This window comes from Rhodamnia argentea, chromosome 8, assembly GCF_020921035.1.
Source record: "Rhodamnia argentea isolate NSW1041297 chromosome 8, ASM2092103v1, whole genome shotgun sequence".
In the NCBI taxonomy this organism is placed as follows: domain Eukaryota; kingdom Viridiplantae; phylum Streptophyta; class Magnoliopsida; order Myrtales; family Myrtaceae; genus Rhodamnia; species Rhodamnia argentea.
In genome coordinates, this window is record NC_063157.1 from 8087122 (window position 1) to 8108475 (window position 21354).

The window sequence follows — 21354 nt, forward strand, 5'->3', positions numbered from 1 at the left end:
TGCGACTTTCCGATCCTAGGTCGCGGCTCCGCAGGTGTGACCTCTGGGTTGAGGGCGCCACCGCGGCCGGCTCGGAGCTGCAGGCGGCAGGGCCGTGGGGTCGTGTGGTGGGTGAGGTTTGAGAGGCATTACGAGTTAGAATATTTCAAAATATTCTCGTGTAAGGTCGCGATTTGCGCTTTTAACGCTCCAAATCATCGAGGAACAGATCCTCTTGGATTTAGTGCAGTTGAAAGTTGAAAGCAGTCAGCAACTTCCTTCTCCATCTACGCCTTTTTCACATTGCCTTTTGACCAATCCCTTCAGCTTTTTTCCCTTCTGGCACAGTCTACCTCGGATTCATCACCCTCTCCCCCCCTCTCTCTCTCTCTCTCTCGCTCTCTCTCTGCACTTCGCGAGAACAGTGATTAACTCCATTGTTGCTCCAATGAACGCGTACCCAAATTTCCAGAATGAACCCATCTTTCGAACGTCAATTGAGGGGGCTAAACAAAAAGTGAACTTTACACTGCAAGAGACCGATCCAAGTAAAATCTTCAAGATACATCAGTTTCATCCTCGCCTATTAGTGGCGCACCGACGGCGACGCAGCGAACACCGTCTGCGTTCCGAAATCACTCCTGAAAAAGGTTTGCATCTCATTCTATTCCATATATACAATTACGTTTTTTGAATCTGCTTCATCTACAAATGAATTAAATTATCTGCCACTCATCACGACTTAAAACCCATTAAAAAGAGAGGAAAAAACAAAAAAGTAATTCGTTCCGACATCAAATTCTAATCCTCCATGACCCAAGATCTTCTGCTCCGCCGTCTGACGAACCTCCCGATCACCGAACGCGAGCTCGAAACGCTCCGAGTCCTCCTCATCAACCCGGAATCGCGCTCCGGGTAATTGTTTCTTGATCTCCCGAAGAGATTAATGATATTCCTCACTAACCTCCCGAGCCCGCCTCTCTCTCTGTTCCTACTCCTCCTCAGCCCCCAGTACATGCTCCTCGGAGCTCCGTTCTCGAACCCGCCGTCCATTTCCGTGAAAACCGCGGGCAGTTCCAATTCCCTCTCCCTGTCTGCTCCGCCGCCTCTCCTGAAGCTCCCCACCGCGAATCCCCCTCCCGGGAGCCTCCATATCGTCATCCCCACCGCCTCCTGGTCCGCAGCCGAGGAGTCTTCCGGCGCCGGCGGCAACTCGTGGCGGCACACTGGGCACGAGTTCCGCACCGCGAGCCACGGCAAGATGCAGTCGGCGTGGTACATGTGCTTGCACGGCATCTCCCTCGCCTCCGCCCCGAGCTCGAACGCGTCCTTGCAGACGGCGCAGTGCAGCTCGGCGACCACGTGGCCGGCGCCGATCTCGACCGTCGGCATAGACTCCACTGCGGCCTTGGACGCGGGCGGGTTCTCCGACCGACCGAGCCCGATCCCGGCCAGCTCCAGCTGCGCAAGCTGCTCAAGCAGCCGGTCAAACCCCGAGCCCATTAGGAACTCCGACATCGTCGCCGGCAGCGGCCGGAGGCCTGATCCGGCCCCGTCGTCGTAATAGAGCTCGAAGGCGCTAGTCTCGGCATCGGGGCTGGCGGTCCCGCGCAGGACGATGACGGGGTTGAACGGCGACCGGTCGCCGCCGCCGTTGGCCCTCCGCCGGCGAGGCCTGACGCTAACGTCGCGATCCGGATGAGGATCGTCTTCGGACAGAGAATCTAATCGGCGGCGGGGATTGACGGACGAATGACGGCCCGGCAACGCCGCCCCCGCTTCCAATTCTTCGATGAACCCGCCGTCGCAGTAGGGGCAGGAGACAGGCCCACCGCCGTCGCCGACGCGAGGCAGGGCGGTGACGAGGCGGACGCAGCTGTAGCACCAATACGTCGCCGTCGAGACTGGCATGGTCGTCCGCCTGATTAGGTTTGTTGCAGATCCGGTGGTGGAGGGAAGGAGGGAGGGAGCCGGAGGGAGTGAGGGAGGGATGGCCGTAGAGAGAAAGTGGAATGACTTTGGAAGAATTATGACTATGAGAGAGGAAGACGGAGGGGGGCCTTTTAAGGGGGAGGATAAACGGCGAATGACGGCTTGTGCTATCTGTGGCCACGTGGCGGTTCTTCGTTGAAGGGTGGAGTAACGGCGTTAGCGGGTGGACCGGTATGTTGAACGCAGTCAGTGCTTTTTATTTTTTATTTTTTTCCTTCTGCGAAATGAAAAATCCCAGAGCGCGTAGGTGGGGAAAGAGAGGAGTACGTTGACTCGACTATCTAAAGACGCCGAGTTTGAAATTCAAAATAGCAGTCAGACTCACACGCCGCACGCGCGGGGCACGCGCAGGAGGAAGATTCCTCTTACGAAGCTCCATAGTCCGTCCAAATTCCGGCTCTGCTGAAGAAGACACCTTACTTTTCAAATCGGTTCACATTAATTAAATCTTGCTGACTCATTCGGGTAATTTTACCTAGTCATACAAATCTCTGTTGAAATTTACAGTCGAGTTATAGGATTCGATTTCCCAATCATCGAATGATGATGCGGAGCGCAATCCATCATATTTTCTAGATAAAATACCGACGCGATAATCACATGATAATCAAATGATGTCTGAAAAAGTGGCCCAAGTATCCGTCACATATATGCACTTTGTCAACAAATTGGTGAGACTTTCGATCAAAATGTATTAATTGCTCCAAAATGACAAAAAGCTTAATGTATCGAATGGCCGAATTAAAACTTTGGTGGTCAATTGCAAATCTCACTTAACTTCAATGACAACGAATGGTATTTTCTTAGAATTTGTTATAAATGTGCAATCAAGTTACGGGGTCATATGTTGCCATGCACTCTTTTAATTGGATAACATGGCATTATCATCGAAAAATAAGAAATAAAAGAAATTAGTATGCTTCCCTGAAAATAGCGTAGAACAAGCGAAAAAACAACACTTATTGCACATAATCGAGTGAAATTAAGTCAACACGGTAACTACTCAAGCTCATATCCTAAGGGTTGATGCTCAATTTGAGCTTAATTTGGCAAGCTCGAGCTCAATTCGGCCCAATGATTTCTAAACTAGGTCAACTCAATTCAACTAGGTTGTATTTGGTTGATAAAAATTAGGATAATATGTGTTTTATCATATCCTATGTTTGGTAGATGTCCATGATAGAATAAAAAGGGATATATGAGAATATAACCATGATAAAAATATCTTGGGGGAGTTTGTGGGATAGATCCCGATAAAATTTTCAAAATAACAAACACAAGGCGAACCATTTTTTTTTTTTTACAACCATTGCCTTTTCTTCGCATTGGACCGCCTCTCCTGCGACAACAACGGTTAAGTGTGATTGCCTTCCGGCGGTGCCATGTTGGGGTCTCCGGTAGCAAAATGGGGTATTACCACGACCTCATTCTTTAATCGATAGTTTGGCATGATATGAGATTGTATCTCTCGTTCTTTAATTATTTGAACCTTTCCAGCATTTGAAAGGGGTCTCGACATGTTATGAAGAGTTCGATGTTGATCATCGACTTTTAAGATGGCTTTCTTGGACGACTTGCATTGGTGCATCTTCAACTTGTGAAAAGAAGTTGAATAATTTCATTTTTCAGCACTTGTTTACTCACTCGACAAGACAACGAGCAAGGTCGGCAGGCCATTTTCAAAAGATTTGACTTAGTTTTACTGGGTCTACTCGATTGATGTCGTGCCTGAATATATATATATATATATATATATATATATATATATGGCACAAATGTCTATTTAATAATAACTCACTTTTTAGAGCTCATCATTGAAAAATTTCTAAAGCATTCTGATGTTTCAACAAATTAAAGTCAATGCCAACTGCATTTTGCCTTTACTTATCTCACTTTATATCGCAGTTCGCCAAACAAGAATTGGATATGGTAAAAATCCTTAGATTTCTTTTCCTATTCTATCCAGTCCTATCCCGATTGGAAATCCGGATGACCAGACGCAACCTTAAGGTTTAAAAAAAAAGACACCGGCATTTTGCATATTGTATTATCTATTAGTTTTAAAAGGATAAGTACACAATAAGTGGTGAAATTTATCGCGAATATGCGATTGAGTCCTAAAATTTTTAATAAGTACAATTAGGTCCTAAAACTTATTGAATTAATGAAATTAAGTCTTTATGTTAATTCTGTCCAATTTGGTTAAAAAAAATGCTTGGCAGGATTTCTTTTTTATTTTCTCTCCTAGCGTTGACTTTGACTAAAGCATGAAGTATAAGACTGAAACACTGTTGTTTCAAATCAAAATCCAAAATTTTTACCACAAATCTTAATTAAATCGATCCAAAAAATAAAAATGCTAATTTTTTTAAAAGAACAAATTAGGAAAAAAGAAGAAGAAGCTAGGCTCTCACAAGTGGGGCAATGAAGGTTTGGTCGCCCCCCATCAGTAAAGGGCCTGCAAAGCATCGATCGTTTTATTTTTTTTAAGTTTATTTTCTAATAATCTAGTTTAAATAGGATTTGAGGTATTAATTAAGGATTTTGACCAAATCGACCTTTTGGTCCAGTGCTTCATGCTTTAGTCAACTTCAATGCCACGCAGAGAGAGAAATGCCATGTAGTCAAATATGACGAAATTAATTAAAGGACTTGATTGCACCATTTCGACGCGTTTTAAGGCTTAATTTGTAAGTTTTTTTAAAAAGTTTTAGCGCTCTACGATAGCTAGTGCATTTTATCCTAAGTTCAAACCATACTATGCAAAGCGTAGAATAAAACAGAGTCCAAACAGTTTAAACTTAATGCACTTGTTTCAGTTGAGTTATTAACCTTTCGATTGTACCAATTGAGTTTTAAACCTTTTCTCGACGACCGCCGTCCATGTGAGCTATTTTTCGGCCAAAATTGGTTGTACGGATTATATTGGCGGATCGCAAAAAATGTTTGGACTCAATTAGTACAATTAAAAGTCTTAGGATTGAATAGGCGCAAATACGATACGTTTAGAACTTTTTTTTTTTTGTACTTTTCCCCGACAATCAACGAGCAGCACCATGGGTTTATATTCCGTATCCTCTCTTCCTTGCAACAGCCTAGTACGACAACTGGTTCACCACGATAGATCGGATCGGCCGCCATCGGCACGGTGCCACCACACGACGATCTCCATTTTTGCTTTGGATCCTTTACAAAGTCTTCGATGGTCGCTCGTTCGCCGCCCTTAGATCTTACTGCTCCTTAGCCATGCTTGGTGGAGAACACGAGTTCATGGCCGGACTCTCACGCGCAAAAAGACGACCCTACCGCCACTTCCTTTTCCGCTTTATGACCTCCCCCGAAAAGACAAATGATGAGAAGCGCCTCTCCATGGTGATCTTGTTGGAGGTAAATGCAACGACGTCGTTTTACCTCTTTAAGGTTTTGATTATTTCACGAAAAATAAATTATTTTAAAATATATTTTTAAAAAATAATCATATATATCGCTTGAAATAATTAGTCAATGAAAAATATTATTGTTGCCTATAACAATTTGTGTCTAAGTATTTAAATAATTAGTTAATGAAAAATATTGTCATTACCGACAATAATTTGTGTCTAAACATTTAAACATTTGGTTAAGCGATACATACAGTTATTTTTTTAAAAAAATATTTTTCGAATCATTCATATTTCGCTAAATAAACGGAGCCTAAGAGTCTTGATTAAAGGGCTATTAGGAAAGGAAAACAAACGTGAGGCTATGTAATTGCTTCGTTAACCCAATTGCCTAATGAGACACCAATTTTTCGTAGATGGAACTCAAGATTATCAGGGTGTTCGGCCTTGAGGCATGAAAGAGAGGTTGAATAAACTCAGGCGATTCGTCATGTCCCTTTTTGTGTTTTATGAAACCTCCACGCGTATATTTTGTGTTGCCCTTTTGTTTGATGTCAGTTGTTGGGATGCCTATTAAGATATGCTTGATTGAATGAATGAAAGGACTGCCTAGTCGTTTGGTTAGATATTATACTTGTTGAGTTTCGGCTCACTCCCGTTGATTTAACTTTTGTTCGGATAGGATTCTCATTTGAGAAGTAGTGGACATGAACGATGGAATCGGAGCATGGCGACAATGATAGTGGATGGTATTCCGGAGTAGACATTTTCTCGAGTAATCCTCCCAATGTATTTTCGTATTTGTTCGTGTAAAGAAAATAATATATAATTAACGGGTTATCTATTATAGTATCCGACGTTATTGCCTGTGTGATTTGTGTGTGCTGTTCACGTGCATGTTATACAGATTAGTGAACCTACTAAGGCCATATCCATTAGGCGTGCCTGCCATTTTCTTTATGCATGCACTTGTGGTTGTATGGCCGCTGTTTGTTTTTAGTCCACTAAGCTTGCACATATGCCTTCTATTATCTATAATACAAGATTAAATCGGAGCTTGTAATTAATGATGCACGACGCCCTGGGACGCTGGAGCTCTGATCAAGAAATGAGGAAAGGCCTTTTACACCAACTAATTGGACTCAAAGAGAAAAGAGTAGGAACTATCTTCTTTGACACGAAGACCGAAGAGCCGTTAAATTCACGATACAAATTTTGGCACATATTCATTCGATGCTCACTGCTTGAATATATACCCTTTTCGACAATGCGACGACAACATGGCCAACGTAAGGTTTCTAAGATATTTTAATTTATTTTCCAATGAGGAATAAATGTCATTCGTTTATCATTTATAATGTAGGATTATAGTTTTGCGGCGAAGCACAGATGAAGCTATGAAGTTGTGCTACTTAATAGGAAGTTGCTTTCCAATTGCCATTAATAAATTTGACCAAGTAAGAGAATCAAAATTAAAGTGATTGCACCTGAATCTTTTCTCTACAAGCTACCCATAGGCCATACGTATTTGTTTTTACGTCTAATTGACGTGCCTAATATTTCATTTGATACAGTCAAGATAAAATTTTTCACATATGAAACAAAAAATTGAAAGTCCGTTTTTCTACTTTGAAATGATATCTAACTTATCTCATATGTCCTTTTAACTTTTTAGGATTTTTTTTTTAACGTAGCGCTTGGAGGGTGCCACTTCGTCGCCACATGTCATAAGAAAGTAGTAAAATAAAATGCATTAGCATTTTTCATTAGCTTAGTTGGACGTAGTTAACAGAAGAATTTGATTGAACTAATTAGATAAATTTTAAGATTTGATTGCACTCTTTGAAATTTTAGGACTCAATTGTACTTTTGTGACAAATTTTAAGACTCCCAATACACATATCATCTCTAAATTTTATAAGCAAGTACAATTTGGAACTTGTGAAAAAATTGTAAAAATTCAAGATATGCGGTCCTACCTTTCTTGAATGGGATAAGTTTACTAAAAATGTTATAACTTTTGTACGGCGTTCACTTAAGTTATATAACTTTTTTTTTTCCATTCACTTGAGAGCCATATCGAAGGAAAATCGATCACTTGAGTGCCATTTTCTAAAAATAATCTCGCGTGAACTTTTTATTATTATTTTATTTACTTTTTAGTGACATGAATTTTTAATTATTTTTTAATATTTTCTAAGAATTTTTTTCTTATTTTTAATTTATTTTTCATTTGATTTTTGGCTTTTTCCTTCTTGGCCAACCATCACCGGCTAAGGTCGCCGGTGACCCTTGCCGGCCAAGGGAGGAGAAAACCAAAAGAAAAGGAAAAATGAAAAAATAAATAGAAAAATTATAAATAAAACCATGCTTACATTAAAATATTTTTAAAAAATTATTGTGGCAGCGTCACGTTAGCTTTTTAGGAGTTCGCGTAAGATTTTCAGAGAGGCAAATTGTCGTTGGTACTTAGGTGATCGATTTTTCAAATTTATGACACTCAAGCGAGTAAAAAAAAAAATGTTATAGTACTCAAGTGAACCGTATAAAAATTATGACACTCTCGATGTACTTATTCCTTTCTTATACCATCCAAAAATAAAATTATTCAAAACACATAATTTTTAAAAAGGTTTACAGCTACCTCCTCCAGAACTTTCTCTGGTGCCAACTGCACGTCCCTTGTCACTCCCTCCTCAAAGGCTCATGCAAGTCAAATGCAAATCAGCCTAAGAAGTGTATTAATTTAAAAAAAAAATATCGTGACACAGAAAAACATTCTCTAAAATTAAAATATTTCCGCTTTCCAAATGAAAGAACTCATTTTTCTAACTTTTAACACCCCTAAATGATTTTCGCTAAATGATCATTTTCAGCAAAGTAAATACGTGAAAATCTAGCAAACTATCCCTAAAAAATTCTTTCATTCAAATAAATGCACCTTTGTTTCACTGAAAATTTATTTTCCATGAAAAATCATTTTCGAATAAAACTGTCGGTCTTCATTTGTTGGGTGATTTAGGGAAAGTAATTTCCTTCTCATCGGAAGGGGGAGTCGTTTTCCGCCGATTTAAGTTTATTGTTTTACCTCCATGAAAAACGTTGTCCCAAAAATTGATTACTTTTCCGTCATTCAAATACCGAAAAGTCAAAAAAATATTTACTTGAAAACAGTTTTTTTTTCGAAGAAATGGATCCATAGATTCAATTGAGATTTACATGGACCCACATGGCCCGTTGAGTTTTTTTTGCAGATCTCACATTAATCGAATGCATGCAAAAACTACTCTTTCATTACACCATTTGTAGAAGGAAGGCGGCTTTAAAACTTAGGAGGTACTAACGTACTGATAGGGCAAACTATAGTGCAGTGGAACGATCCAACTGTTTTTCACATTTTGATATCAGAGGACCTTTATTTCAATCCTACGGTCAGATGATTTTATGTTTGACATTATCTCTGAACTTGGGATTCATTCACCTACCAAAGAAGGAGCTTCATTGTGGGTAGCCTCTCAATTAAAGATAGACCTGTCCAAATGATCGCAAACACATTTTTTAATTCATATATAGTGGATCGAATTATTATATAAATTAATTATATTCAATAAATGAATTATAAATGAATTTAAACATGATATGAGTGTTAAACAGATCATAAATGACTTTATAACTTATTTAGACTCAATCTACATCTGTAACTCTCTTTTTATTCTCTCCTACTCTGGTATGATCTCGTACTTTCTCGATCCGCACTCTCACCTCAATTTGAATATTAATTTTTCTAAATTGAATTAAATATGAAAGTGTTTTAAAAATATAAATCGGATCAGAACAGAAAACTAAATTTGCATGGATTAAATGAATTTATGATTTGACCCAAATCCGACTCCAGCTCCAACGGGTCTAACCGAAGACGATCCAATTCACATCCAGTAGAAGTCTGCGAAGAAGGATGGATGACAGAGAGAAGCTCAACATCTCGCAACACAAGCAAATCACAGAAGTAATGGCAGTGATACACCCGAGAGCTGCTAAACAAGCGCAACCCTCTTCATCGAATCGTCAATCATCCCCATCCTCATCGATCCTTTGGCCGAACCCTCTCGGACCGGGCCTCGCCCTGACCCTCCCCTTCTTCCCGCCTTTCTTCTTCTTCCCCCCCTCTTCCTTCTCGAACTTCTCCCTCTCCCTCTTCTGCAGAAAGTCCGTCACCGCTATGTAGACCACCTATTCCAAGAATCGAACCAAACGCCCCCAATTCAACAACACCCACATCAGAAAAATCTCGACTTGAGCCAGTTCCTGCACGCGCACGACTCAACAAGACCAGAACATGGAAAATGAAGCATTGGCCTGAAAGCCTGTATTAGCATTACCCCAATTGTGAGGATGGAGAGACCAAGGAAGGCGACGAAGAGCAGGACCGAGACGACGTTCGACACGCCGTCGTCGCCGCCGGACGACACTATCTGCTGCGAACTCTCCAGCGCATCTTCAGCAGCGGCACGGAGCCTCCAGCTTCCGGCCCTGGGGTTTCTCTCCGGCGCTTTAATGGATGAGCCGCCTCTGACGGTCCTTTGGGAAGATGTGGAGAGTGAAGAGGCCGCGGGCCAAGAGAGAGCGGCGCTTTTGAGAGGAGCGAAGGGTTTCAGCTTGAATATGCAGAGGTGGGGTGAGGAAGAAGATGGAAAGAGAGACGTGGCCATGGCACATCTGCTGATCTCTGCAACTTTCTTATCGGGACGCACAAAAGCACAAAGGTCGCAGAAGTCGAGATGCGACGTCGGTTTGTGTATTAGGGCCCTCCAAGAGCTTCGTGTTGCGGTCCAAAGTTGAAGCGTGGGCTTTCTGAGAGAGGCTGTACGAGGACGAGCCCAGTGCCGGCGGTTTCAGACACGCCTTCACACGTGTATCTATCCTAGGGCAGCCTCGCCGGTGTCCCCCCCGCCCCTCGGCGAAGCTCCGCCGGCGTCCCTCTACCTCCTCCGCGATGCTTCCTAGCCACGACCGAGTTGTCTTCTTTTCATCGTAGAGGATCGGCTTGGGACTTTGCAACACTCTCCTCTCTGGTGCGACAAAGGATAAAAGTGAGGGTAAAATCAGGATACTCTTTGAGACGGCAAGAATAGAAGGAAAAAAAATCATCAAAACCCGTAAAGTAGCTGTCCGAAAATGTTAAAACTTCAAGTGAGGGTGATTTGTCTCGAGCCTCGAGCATTTGCAAAGCAAGATTTTGCTTCTAAGGCCCATGATATTGTCGTTGTGTTACCAAACACCAACATTTTGAGTCAAGATTCTTTATGGTGCATTTCATCGTCATGATAAAAATCATAATAAAATATGTTTTATCCTATCTTGTATTTGGTAGATGTATATGATAGGATGAATGGAATATAGATAGGATAAAAAATATCTTAGAGAATGGGATGAAATAGACCCGAATAAGATTTCTTAAGAAAGCTTATGCGAGAATAACCAAATGTTTTCCACAACAACCGCTTCTCTTCCGCGCAAGGCCACTTCTCCGATAGCGTCAAGTTGGGCTCTCCGGCGATAAAGCCAAGTATCTCCACGACCTCGTTCTTTAACGAAAATTTGGCGTGATATAAGATAACATTCCTCGTTTTTTAAATCGCTTGAATATTTCTAACATTCGAAAGGGGTCTCGATGCGTTATGAAAAACTCGAGATTGATCATCGACTTTCGAGGTAGCTCTTTTGGACAACTTGCATGAATGCATCTTCAACTTATGAAAAGAGGATGAATAATTCTATTGTTCAACACTTGTTTACTCACTTATCAAGACAACAAGTAAAGTCCGCAGGTCATATTCAAAGGATTCGATCGCAAATCAAAACCCCTAATTCTATCGGGTCCGCTCCATCAATGTCATGCCCGCATTTAGATGATACAAATCTCTGCTCAATAATAAATCACTCGTCAAATTTCATCACTGAATAATTTCTAAAGCATTATGATGTTTCAAAGAAACAAAATCGAACTCAGGTGTGCTTTGCCGCTACTTATCCGACATTATGTCAAACAGTAGATAGGATATGACGGAATAATTGGATTTCTTATTATATCCAATCGTATCTTGACTAGATATCTGGATGACCAAACGCATCTTTAAAGACTTGAAGTTGCTTGTAAACGTACCAAATCCATCTAATTAAGCTATAACTTAGATTTGTCTCTTAATTCAATACAACTTTTGCTCACTTTTCATTTTGTCTAACCTAATCTAACTCTTTGGACAAAAAAAAAAAAAAAAAACCTAATCTAACTCCTCTTCTCTCTCTACTTTTTTATGAAGGAAAAATATTTTCCATGAAAATCATTTTCTAGCAAACGACTAATTTTCAATTGTTTTGTGATGTGCTTGAATTTGAGACGGAAGAAGTTTTTCTATGTTTATATCTTACTTATAGGTACCGTACACTTCATTGTAATTATGTCATTTTCCCAATATAATATAGAATGATGATATCGAAATTCTTATTTTAAGATATCAATCACAAATCTCAATAAATTTTAAGTATTTTTAAAGGGTTAAAGCCACAAAAAATCCTAAACTATGCCCACTATGATACATTTGACCCAATTTTTTTGTATCACAAAAAACTCCAAACTTGTACCCATGTTACATAAAAAAATCCAAACTTGTATCCGTGTGACATATTTACCCCAAAATTTTTCTCGCGACACCAAAAATCGTAAGCTTGTATCTGTGTGACACATAGCTTGAATCCGTGTGACACATTTATTATATGTCACATGGATACAATATTAGAATTTTTGGTGTCGCAAAAAATATATTTTAGGATAAATTTATCACAAAAGTACAAGTTTGAGATTTTTGGTGTCATTAAATGTCTCACACGGATACAAGCTTATGATTTTTGGTGTCACAAGAAAAATATTTTAGGGCAAATTTGTCACAAAAGTATAAGTTTGAAGTTTTTTGTGTCATAGGGTAAATGTGTCACATGAGTATATGTTTGGGGTTTTTGATAACAAAAAAAATTTGAGATAAATATGTCACACAGCATATAGTTTAGGATTTTTGATGACTTTTTCTCTCAAAATAAATGAGAAAAACTAAAAGAAGGATACTTAAATATTGTAATTGCAAATGACTAACAAACTTGATCTATCATGCTCATAAACGTTACATGAGGATGTTTCTCCATTTTCGGAAGAAAGTGATCAAAAAGTGATACTAAAGTAAGCACCTAAATTATTCGACCCAAAAAAAAAAAAGTAAGCATCTAAATTGGAAAGAATCTCCGGTAAAAAAAAGGAAATTGGAAAGAATCCAACCAAAAAAAAAAACTAGAAAGAAAGTTTTTGACAAAAAAAAAAAGGAAAGAAAGAAAGAAAGAAAAAAAAAGAGAAATATCATCGAAGAGTTCAAGGTAAGAAAATGGGAATTGGCACCCACATCCAAAGCTTTTGCCGAACTATCCTAACAAAATGCGAGTCACAAGCAGAGTGAAAAATCATATAACGATTGTTTTCCTCTGTAAATTTTTCCCCGAATTATCCCATTTTTTTGCGAACCAAATACCATGGAAATTCACAAAAATCAAACACGCCCTTGGTTAAAATTTGGCTTGCATTACTAACTCAACGAGTTTGAACACATGAAACGAGATTCCGAACATAGTAAAGTTCATAGGGGATGATGGAAAGGATTGAACAATCAAATGTGAGGTAAGGAGCCACGTCGATGAGATTTTACAATTCAGTGCGCTACTTTATCTGTGTCTACGTTACAATGGGCCAAAGTTAAATTTTTGAATCCCATAAATAAGTCTCTGTCTTCGGTGATAGCTCAGCGCAGCCGCTCGCTCGCACGCTTTATATGACTCGCGTAATATTTTTATCCGGCTCTCCCGCACGTGTTACTTGCTTTCTCTAGAACCTCCCACGTACCACGAACCAGCTGTCCACAAACATCCCCCGTTCCCCCATTGGTCGAACGGCCGAAAAAAGAAAAAAAAAATCAAATTACTAATAATTACCCAAAACGCCCTCCAAAAGCGCAGCGCACTTCGCTTGCGTGGCCACTCGCCGCGAATGGCACGCGACTTTAAGATGCCCTTTCGTACCTCCCTCGGGGGCAAACTCGGGTGTTGGAACCTCCCGTCGCTTCGCAGAAGCGGGGGGCTTACGTGGCGCGATCCGATCGGATCATCGGGACACGCGGAGGGCGGAGGGAGCGAGTGCGGCCGAGAGGGGAAGGGGATCTAAAATATCTGCGCCACTCGTCCACGTCGGCACGGATGAGGGTACTGATCTGGAATCGGACATTGCACTTTTTCCTCCCGAAAAGAGCAAAAGCTAATAATTTTTTAATAAATTTGCGAATTCTCTCTCCTTGTTCGGACGAAATATCTTGCCCTTTTTTAGCTTTTCTTCTCTCTGTCTCGCTCCCGATCAGTTCTCTCTCTCTCTCGGATCTCAGAGCCGAACGATCCACGGAGCATCCATCCACAGTTTCTGCTCGTATTCGGCCGTTTCAGGCTCAACCTCAGAGCTCGAACTTCTCCGCGACGGCAGCGGGGGGGACGTGGATATGGGCGAGGAAGTGAAGATGAGAGAAAACGGCGGCGTCGATGGCGGCGACGATCGGGTTTCCGAGTGGGAGGCCGGCCTCCCGAGCGCCGACGATCTGGCGCCGCTCTCGCAGCCGCTGATCTCGCCGGAGCTGGCGTCCGCGTTCAGCATCACGCCGGAGCCGTCCAGGACCCTCCTCGACGTCAGCCGCGCGTCGGAGAACACGCTGGCGGGCCTGCGCGGCCACCGGACGCTGTCCCAGGGGTTCTCGTCGAACAACGAGTTCAAGTCCTTCGTGGAGGATCGCGACCCGATGGCCGCCGGGGAGGCGGACGCGGACGGCTCCGATTCGAGGAAGATGAGGAAGATTGACTCCGCCGAGGAGGCGGATTCGGCTATGAGGACGGATAATTCCGTGGAGGATCCATCGGCGAAGTCGATGAAGAGGCCGCGGCTGGTCTGGACCCCTCAATTGCACAAGCGGTTTGTGGAAGTGGTGGCGCACCTAGGGATCAAGAACGCGGTGCCGAAGACGATAATGCAGCTGATGAATGTCGAGGGATTGACCCGCGAGAACGTCGCCAGTCACTTGCAGAAGTACAGGCTTTATTTGAAGAGGATGCAGGGGCTGTCCAGTGAGGGCCCGTCCTCATCGGATCCGCTCTTTGCGTCCACCCCGGTACCGCAGAGCTTGCACGAGACCACCGGAGGTGGAGGTGGGCATGGGAACGGGCATGCGGCGGTGCCGATGCCATATGGCGGGCCTCCTCATATGCCAATGCCTGTTTATGGGCATATGGGGATGCAAATGGGTAATCAGCAGGGGTTTCAGTCGAATCCCTACATGTTACCGCAGATGGACTGGTCGGGAAATAGATGCGGATCGGTTGTATCATATCCAAACTCCGGTCCTAATGATAAGTGATTGTATTCCTCAATCATACGGCGCTGATGGTTTGAGGTGAGATTCTTGCTTTCGCCAGTTATTCCCTGTGACCATCAAATTTTCCCATTGCTTATGATCGTGGCCCATCTACTAGCTCTGTTTTGCAGGGTGATTGTAGTGCTTTCTTTACGGAGAAGTGGAACTTGCGATTCTTTTCCATGAACAAGCGTTTAATTTGTCTTTTCCATTGCTTAAAGTAACTTACACACGTTCAGGGTTGAGTCCGTTTGTCGTTGTTTATATATGTACTACTGTGACTGCCCTTTGGAGCGGTGTGGAAATTTGTGGGTTAGAAATGAGTCAAGAAAAATCTTTGGCATGTTAGGAAAAGTTGGTTCTCTCTTTTGGTACTAGAGAAAGAGGAAGCGGGCCACAGTGGCCTGTTTAAGCCTCTTATTGACATGGCATGAGTGATGGAGGAGGGCCGGTGGATACAGATAGGACATCGACAATGGAGTGGCATCGTGGCTTTTGCTTGTTCGCTTGTTAAAAGTCGAGCAGAGAACTGAATTGCGATGAACTTTCATCATGCTGCTCTGACTTTTTGGGTTAGTAGACGATGATGCCTCCTCATCTGAAGTCGTGTGGGCTTATTTGATTATGAAAATTTTGGTACTTGCTTCAATCCTTCTCGAAAAAACCAATTTGTTTGCCAAGGTAGTCTTTGTTGTGGCCAAAACGATTACTATAGAAGTTCTTCTAATTGCTGCTATAGACTGTAGTAAATATATTTGCGTAGGGCGGTTGAAACTTGCAATACTCCTGCTTGTATTGATTTCCTAGTTTGGACTGTTCATCAAAGTGGTTCTTATATGGAGGAAGCTGCCATCATGTTCACAACTGAAAAATGCCAGCATTTACTGTTCCTAATGTCCATATCTTGTCTGACTTTATCGCCCGCTTCCGAGAATGATACTCGCATAGCTTGATTGTGGGATGAGTTGGTTCCACATCATTTGAAGAAGCACGTTAAGGATAACGGAAGTAGCCTATAACTTCAATAGACACTTCTCTTACCTTGTGGTGAAGGGGTCTCATTGAGAATATCGCATCTTATGTCAGAGCTAGAGGCACTGGACCGGAACTGGGTGGCTTGAGAACTTATACATGTGGTGCTCTCCCACTTCCATACTGAGTCACTGACACTGATCTTGTTATTTTGCTTCAGAGGTCATTTCCCTGTGCAAGCAGAAAGAGTGCGATAGGAGGAGCTGTGAGCTGGACCATGATGTCGACGCAGATTACCTATTCAAAGCTGTTGGGACTTTCTATCCAGTGGAAGAGCTTCTCCTAGATTCCTTTAACCTCCTTTCCAGCATTATTGTCACGCAAACGTTCTCACTGGTGTTTATTGTTTCAGAAGGGAAATAATGAAGTCCCAAGAGGGAGCTGCCTGTTGGAGCTCCTACTGTGAAGCAGGTCAAAGAGATGGGAAGTATAAAATCATCTAGCTGATGAAAGAGTGAAAATAATTGTTGAGTTGTTTGACTCTAGCTAGTTTTAGAGGCATGCTTCTAATTTAACACGTCTTCAAATCTTCGGTATCATAAGTCAGCTGTGATCTCGCCAAATTGTTAATTAATAGTTGGAAACGGGTAATTAAGGCGGATCTTTCTCGTCGTATGCCATCCCTCCAAGTAATAGGGGTGTCCCTTTTCCTATATACATAACCAACATTAATATTTGTACATTCATCTACAAAATTGACAAAATAGCAAAGCTGGTTTCAGGTTCAGAGTTTGGAAGTCTACAAAAGAATATATACATATACAGTGACTAACAAATTATGTTAACTTATACCAAAATCCGACTCTCAAAAATCTACGTCGGTATCGCTCTTGTTTGATTCTTCGTAGCTGTAAAACTTGAAAAAAAATTGATCTGAATGATATGAGCAAACCACCGCTTAGCAAGTAGTATAAATCTCTTCTACGCAAATTGAGCATTTACTTTAGACATTTAGAAGTTGTGTTAGAACACATTTATCTAAATGTAGCAAAGCAAACATCAAATCATCCAGTCCATCAATGAATACACTGCTCACTATCAGATATGGTCACGTTCAAGGTCCCGTGACAATGTCTACCAAAATTACTCCCTTGGAGTAAGTCTCCACCTATATCAGCCAGTGTCTTGGCCCAAACAGGGTGTCCGGAGACATTATGCATACACAACCCCTCAATGGGTTTAGCACATAGCAACAACGGGCATAAAACGACAAACTCATTCTCTGACAATTCACAAAACCCATCCAAAATCCGTTTGATAAATTGGAACACGAACCAAGCTTATAACCGTTCTCAGTTCAATTTATCGAGCAAAATGCATTTTATATAGCATTTCTCGCACCATTTGACAACTAATCAACTAATTTCAAGAAATGCTTTAATATGCTATTTCACATAACCAAAAGGGTATGATCTAGCTTGATGCAACATAATATGCTCTAAACACCACATTTCTTTTTTTCTTTTTGACAGAAATCACACCTTGTGATCCCTCTTTTCTATCATTTTCAAGATACGACTTCATAAATCCTTGAAAAAATTAAGTAGCACTCACTTGAAAATGTTAACTAGTTCAAGCGAAAAAAATCTATATTGTATCTATTGGGTGGCAAATGTATATCAAAATCAAGGAAATAACGACCTTAACTAAGATTCGAGAAACTAAGCTTATTTATTTGGTGACAAAGCCACTCTAACAACCAACAAAAAGCTCACCCAAGGCAGGACAACTACTATTATCCGTTGTACTGAGCCGAATTTAAACGTGTTCATTTGAGCTCTACCGAAACTCGTTTCAAGTTGGTCTGCAGTCATTGGGACATTAATTTGACACGCTAAAAAATGGCCAGAGACGGGCAAAACCAGCGCCAAACACAGTCATTCAAATTTGGTGCAACAAACTCCAAAATTTCACTCTGACCAAACTATACACTCAAATCAACTTCTATGAAATTTACACATCCACGACACCCCAAAATTTCTTTATAACGTGATTTCACAGTTCACCAATCTCGAGAACCAACCCAGCAACTCAAAATTCAACATGATCCGAAATTACATATGTACTAAGAAATTATCTCCAAATAAATAAATCAAGACTTGGAATTCTTACCGAGCACTTCGAAATGACGTTGATTCGGCATGTCAAGTTGTCCGTGGTTCCCTTCCTCTCTCTCTTGGCTTCTTCCTTTTCTCTTTCCCTCTCTTCTCACTTCTTTTCCTCTTCTCTTATTTAGGACAAGCTGCAGCAAAAATGAGAAATTGGCTGAGGAAAGTGCGCTGAGGTGTATCTTCATGGGCTTAAAATAGGGTTTGGAGAATTGGACTCAAACATATTCCTCTTTTTTGACCCATTTATTGAAATTATCAAACAGGTTCCGCATATACACGCCTATCAAACCCTAAGACATGGCTCAATGCCAATCCTTCCTTCACGAACCAGCGGGGCATGTCAAATCTAGTTACCAGTCGATAGTGTCAACTGTCAACTAGGTTTTGTGAGATAGATACCAGAAATGTGGCTTTCAATGCAATAGATGTATCTTTTTTCTTGGCAAGTTCTCAGTTTCCCTATCTCCCGAATCAAATGGTCACACTTATCTGAACCATCCAGTGTAATCACTAATTATCTCTGCTCATCATCCGATCCTCCACAGTAGTCCTTTACTGAGTTGTAACAGATTGTAATTGCACCAGTTTTAATGTGCAAGAGTAAACTTTTTCATTCCTCAGGATGAAAAAATAATAGCATTCACTTCAAGCTGTGTCTGAGCATCAGACAGACTCTATCCAACTAGAACCAAGAAACTTTATCAGTTTTCTTCTTTTCATTCTCAACCTTGCATTCCAATTATTACTGGCATTGGCATATAATTCAGACAGCAACATACTATTCCCTGCATTTCCAGGCTCAAGCTTTGAAAGATGCCGAGCTGCTACTTCTGCAAGTTCCAAGTTCCCGTGGTTCCTACATGCTCCTAGTAGGGCTCCCCACACAAACAAATCAGGTTCCACGGGCATTGCCTCAATAAAGACGTAAGCTTCTGATAGTTTTCCAGCTCGACCAAGAAGATCCACTATGCAAGCATAATGCTCGAGCCTTGGCTCTATCTTGTAAGCTTCCTGCATCTTGTGGAACAAACTCTTTCCAAGTTCAATCATACCTCCATGACTACAAGCAGTGAGAGCTGCCGTGAAGGTCAGGTGATCGACACTCTTACTATCTTCCTTCTCCATCTGAGTGAAAGTTTCGATTGCTTCGTTACAATAACCATGGCTAGCCAACCCAAAAATCATGGAATTCCAAGAGACTGCGTTCTTTTCAGACATGTCAGAGAATAACAACTTAGCTTCGGTTATAAGACCACATTTTGCATACATGTCAAGAAGAGCGCTTCTCACAAAGATGTCGTTCTCCACTCCAAGCACAACTGCATAACCATGCATTTCCTTCCCAAGCCTCAGATTGGCAGATGTAGCACAAGCAGGCAAGAGACTACTAATGGTGGCCGAATTGGGGTAAATCCTGCAAGCCATCATCTCCTTGAATGTTTTAAAAGCATCTTCGTTTTTGGAACTCTGTACGAGTCCAGATATAACAGAGGTCCAAGACACCACATCCGGCTCAATACCAGCAAAGCTCATTGACTTGAGCAGGTCTCGAACAGCCAGAGGATCGCCCTTCTGCGAAAACCCACTAATCAATGTGTTCCAGGTTACAACATCTGGCTTCAGACCCCAAAACTTCATGTTCTCTACCAATCCAATTGCCTCTTTTGCAAAGCCATTTTGAGCATAACCTGAAACCATAGCATTGAATGTGACCAAATCTTTCCCTACCATCATATCAAACACTGTGCGCGCCTTTTTGATGTGCCCACATTTTGAGTACATATCAATCAACGCGGAGTTGATGAACAAATCGTCTTCGACGGAAAGTTTCAGAACCAAAACGTGCACATTCTCTCCGGCTCGTCGATCTGAGAGCTGCCCACAGACTTTGAGGATGCTGGGAAACACAAAACTGTTGGGCTCCATCCCCTCCCTCCTCATCTCGAGGAACAAATCTAAAGCCTCCTGATGGTAGCCGCGCCGAGCAAAGGCACCAAGGAGGACGGTCCAACGGCGAACATCTGATTCAGGAATTTCATCGAACACACGTCGGGCATCAACTGTGCTTCCACAGTCTGTGTAGAAGCCGATAACTTTGGAGGCAATGTGAGCGGTAGTACAAAGACCAGTAACGATCAAATGGGCATGAAGGGCTTTTCCTGAGCGAAGTGCTCGATTACGAGCACAAGCATCAATCAGCTCGGCACAGGCATCAAAGGAAGAGTGATACGAACGGTTGATCGATGGAATTCCACGCAGGTTCTCTTCTCGTACAGGGCACTTGGTGAAGAAACTGAAAGACATCAAAAATGACACCGCCCTGAACCGGTCTCACAGCATCAAAACTGGCGGTTCGGTTCACACATATCTTCATATTCCGGTCCAAAAAGCAAAATTTGAGTACTGTGCGTTGAAAAGAGTCATACTTGCTCAAGTGGGCGGTCGTGCTTTGAGGAGAGATAACTTCCTGCGTAAGCACTTTGAAAAATGGGTCCCGACGAAAAATGGATCCCGACCTTGTTTTTATGCTGAGAGGATTGGGAGGGTGGAGTAGGCCAAGTGAAAAAGCCGAGCCACTATAAATTCGCTTAGCTGTGTCGTTTATTCTCTTCATATTTTTGTTGATAGAAGATACTTTATCCTTCTCATTGCATACTTCATTTACAAACATCGTTTCATCCTCTTCACGGTGTTTTGCACTTAATTACTAAATGGTTTTAAAGATTTATGACATCTAATTCACCTCCCTATCAATATTAGTTATTAAATTCAGTTCATTTCAATCTTGACCAAACGTCTCTCTTCCCTTTACATGTGATCATTGCACCACTGTACACCCTAAAGCTGTGGTTGCCTCCGACCAAGTTCCTTCATTACCCCCCTCTCTCTCTCCACATGTTGCTCAGTTAGATTGAGGGGAAGACGTGACGCCAAATTTTGAGGCGGCTCGAGGCTAGGCTCGCTATTTCATGTAGTGACATCGCAATCATAGTGGAGGCGTTAGTTGCGCGGACTACTCCCTAGTCAGGTTCATAGAGTGGCCTAAAAGAGAGAGAGAGAGAGAGAGAGAGAGAGAGAGATAGAGAGAGAGAGAGAGTTCAACGAAAAGAGGGGGCATGGTTATGGAGTGCGAGAACATACTGTAGAGAGGCGGTCACACTATCGATGTGGCAAGACGAGTATGCTTATTACAAGTCAATTAAGAGAGTGGTCGAAAGAATTTCACTGGTCATGGAACGAGAAAAACATAGCCCTATAAATAAGCTGGTCGAATGATACATCTACGATAAACGGAATCACCTCTCCTAGGATTGGACGGAGCCAATGCTTTGTATCTCAATGTACATAAATCGGAGTATATTATTGGATCAT

At 41.9% G+C, this 21354-nt stretch overlaps 4 protein-coding genes across 7 annotated transcripts; 1 reads left to right on the forward strand and 3 right to left on the reverse strand.

Annotated features, from left to right (window-relative positions):
• Positions 1-617: 617 nt before the first annotated feature.
• Positions 618-2020, reverse strand: LOC115736696 (E3 ubiquitin-protein ligase RDUF1-like). Its single transcript, XM_030668525.2, has one exon. The coding sequence runs from the start codon at positions 1888-1890 to the stop codon at positions 781-783; it is 1110 nt and encodes a 369-aa protein (XP_030524385.2). The 5' UTR covers positions 1891-2020; the 3' UTR covers positions 618-780.
• A 7202-nt stretch (positions 2021-9222) lies between these two features.
• LOC115736778 lies at positions 9223-10373 on the reverse strand. Of its 2 annotated transcripts, none has more exons than XM_048284629.1 (2): positions 9731-10373; positions 9223-9581 (listed from the first exon to the last, which is right to left on the reverse strand). In XM_048284629.1, exons 1-2 carry the CDS (start codon positions 10058-10060, stop codon positions 9417-9419), a joined length of 495 nt encoding a protein of 164 aa, XP_048140586.1. In that variant the 5' UTR covers positions 10061-10373; the 3' UTR covers positions 9223-9416. The 2 variants fall into 2 exon arrangements, with proteins under 2 accessions (XP_048140586.1, XP_030524490.1); XM_030668630.2 differs by having other exon boundaries at positions 9223-9656.
• Positions 10374-13779: 3406 nt separating this feature from the next.
• On the forward strand, positions 13780-16484 carry LOC115736775 (transcription factor LUX-like). 3 transcript variants are annotated; one of them, XM_048284625.1, is made up of 2 exons: positions 13780-14878; positions 15926-16484. In XM_048284625.1, the coding sequence occupies exon 1, from the start codon at positions 13937-13939 to the stop codon at positions 14840-14842; it is 906 nt and encodes a 301-aa protein (XP_048140582.1). In that variant the 5' UTR covers positions 13780-13936; the 3' UTR covers positions 14843-14878; positions 15926-16484. The 3 variants fall into 3 exon arrangements, with proteins under 3 accessions (XP_048140582.1, XP_030524482.2, XP_048140581.1); XM_030668622.2 differs by having other exon boundaries at positions 15934-16484; XM_048284624.1 differs by having other exon boundaries at positions 16032-16484.
• Positions 16485-17751: 1267 nt separating this feature from the next.
• On the reverse strand, positions 17752-20390 carry LOC115736773 (pentatricopeptide repeat-containing protein At5g59600). The gene has a single exon (XM_048284623.1). It carries the CDS (start codon positions 20284-20286, stop codon positions 18646-18648), a length of 1641 nt encoding a protein of 546 aa, XP_048140580.1. The 5' UTR covers positions 20287-20390; the 3' UTR covers positions 17752-18645.
• Between the last annotated feature and the right edge of the window lie 964 nt (positions 20391-21354).

Coding starts and splice junctions, on each gene's coding strand:
- LOC115736773 (XM_048284623.1), bottom strand. CDS start 20,286: ATGTCTTTCAGTTTCTTCACCAAGTGCCCTGTACGAGAAGAGAACCTG.
- LOC115736696 (XM_030668525.2), bottom strand. CDS start 1,890: ATGCCAGTCTCGACGGCGACGTATTGGTGCTACAGCTGCGTCCGCCTC.
- LOC115736775 (XM_048284625.1), top strand. CDS start 13,937: ATGGGCGAGGAAGTGAAGATGAGAGAAAACGGCGGCGTCGATGGCGGC.
- LOC115736778 (XM_048284629.1), bottom strand. CDS start 10,060: ATGGCCACGTCTCTCTTTCCATCTTCTTCCTCACCCCACCTCTGCATA. Junction 9,582..9,730: donor TCTCCATCCTCACAATTGGG/GTAATGCTAATA, acceptor TTCTTGGAATAG/GTGGTCTACATAGCGGTGAC.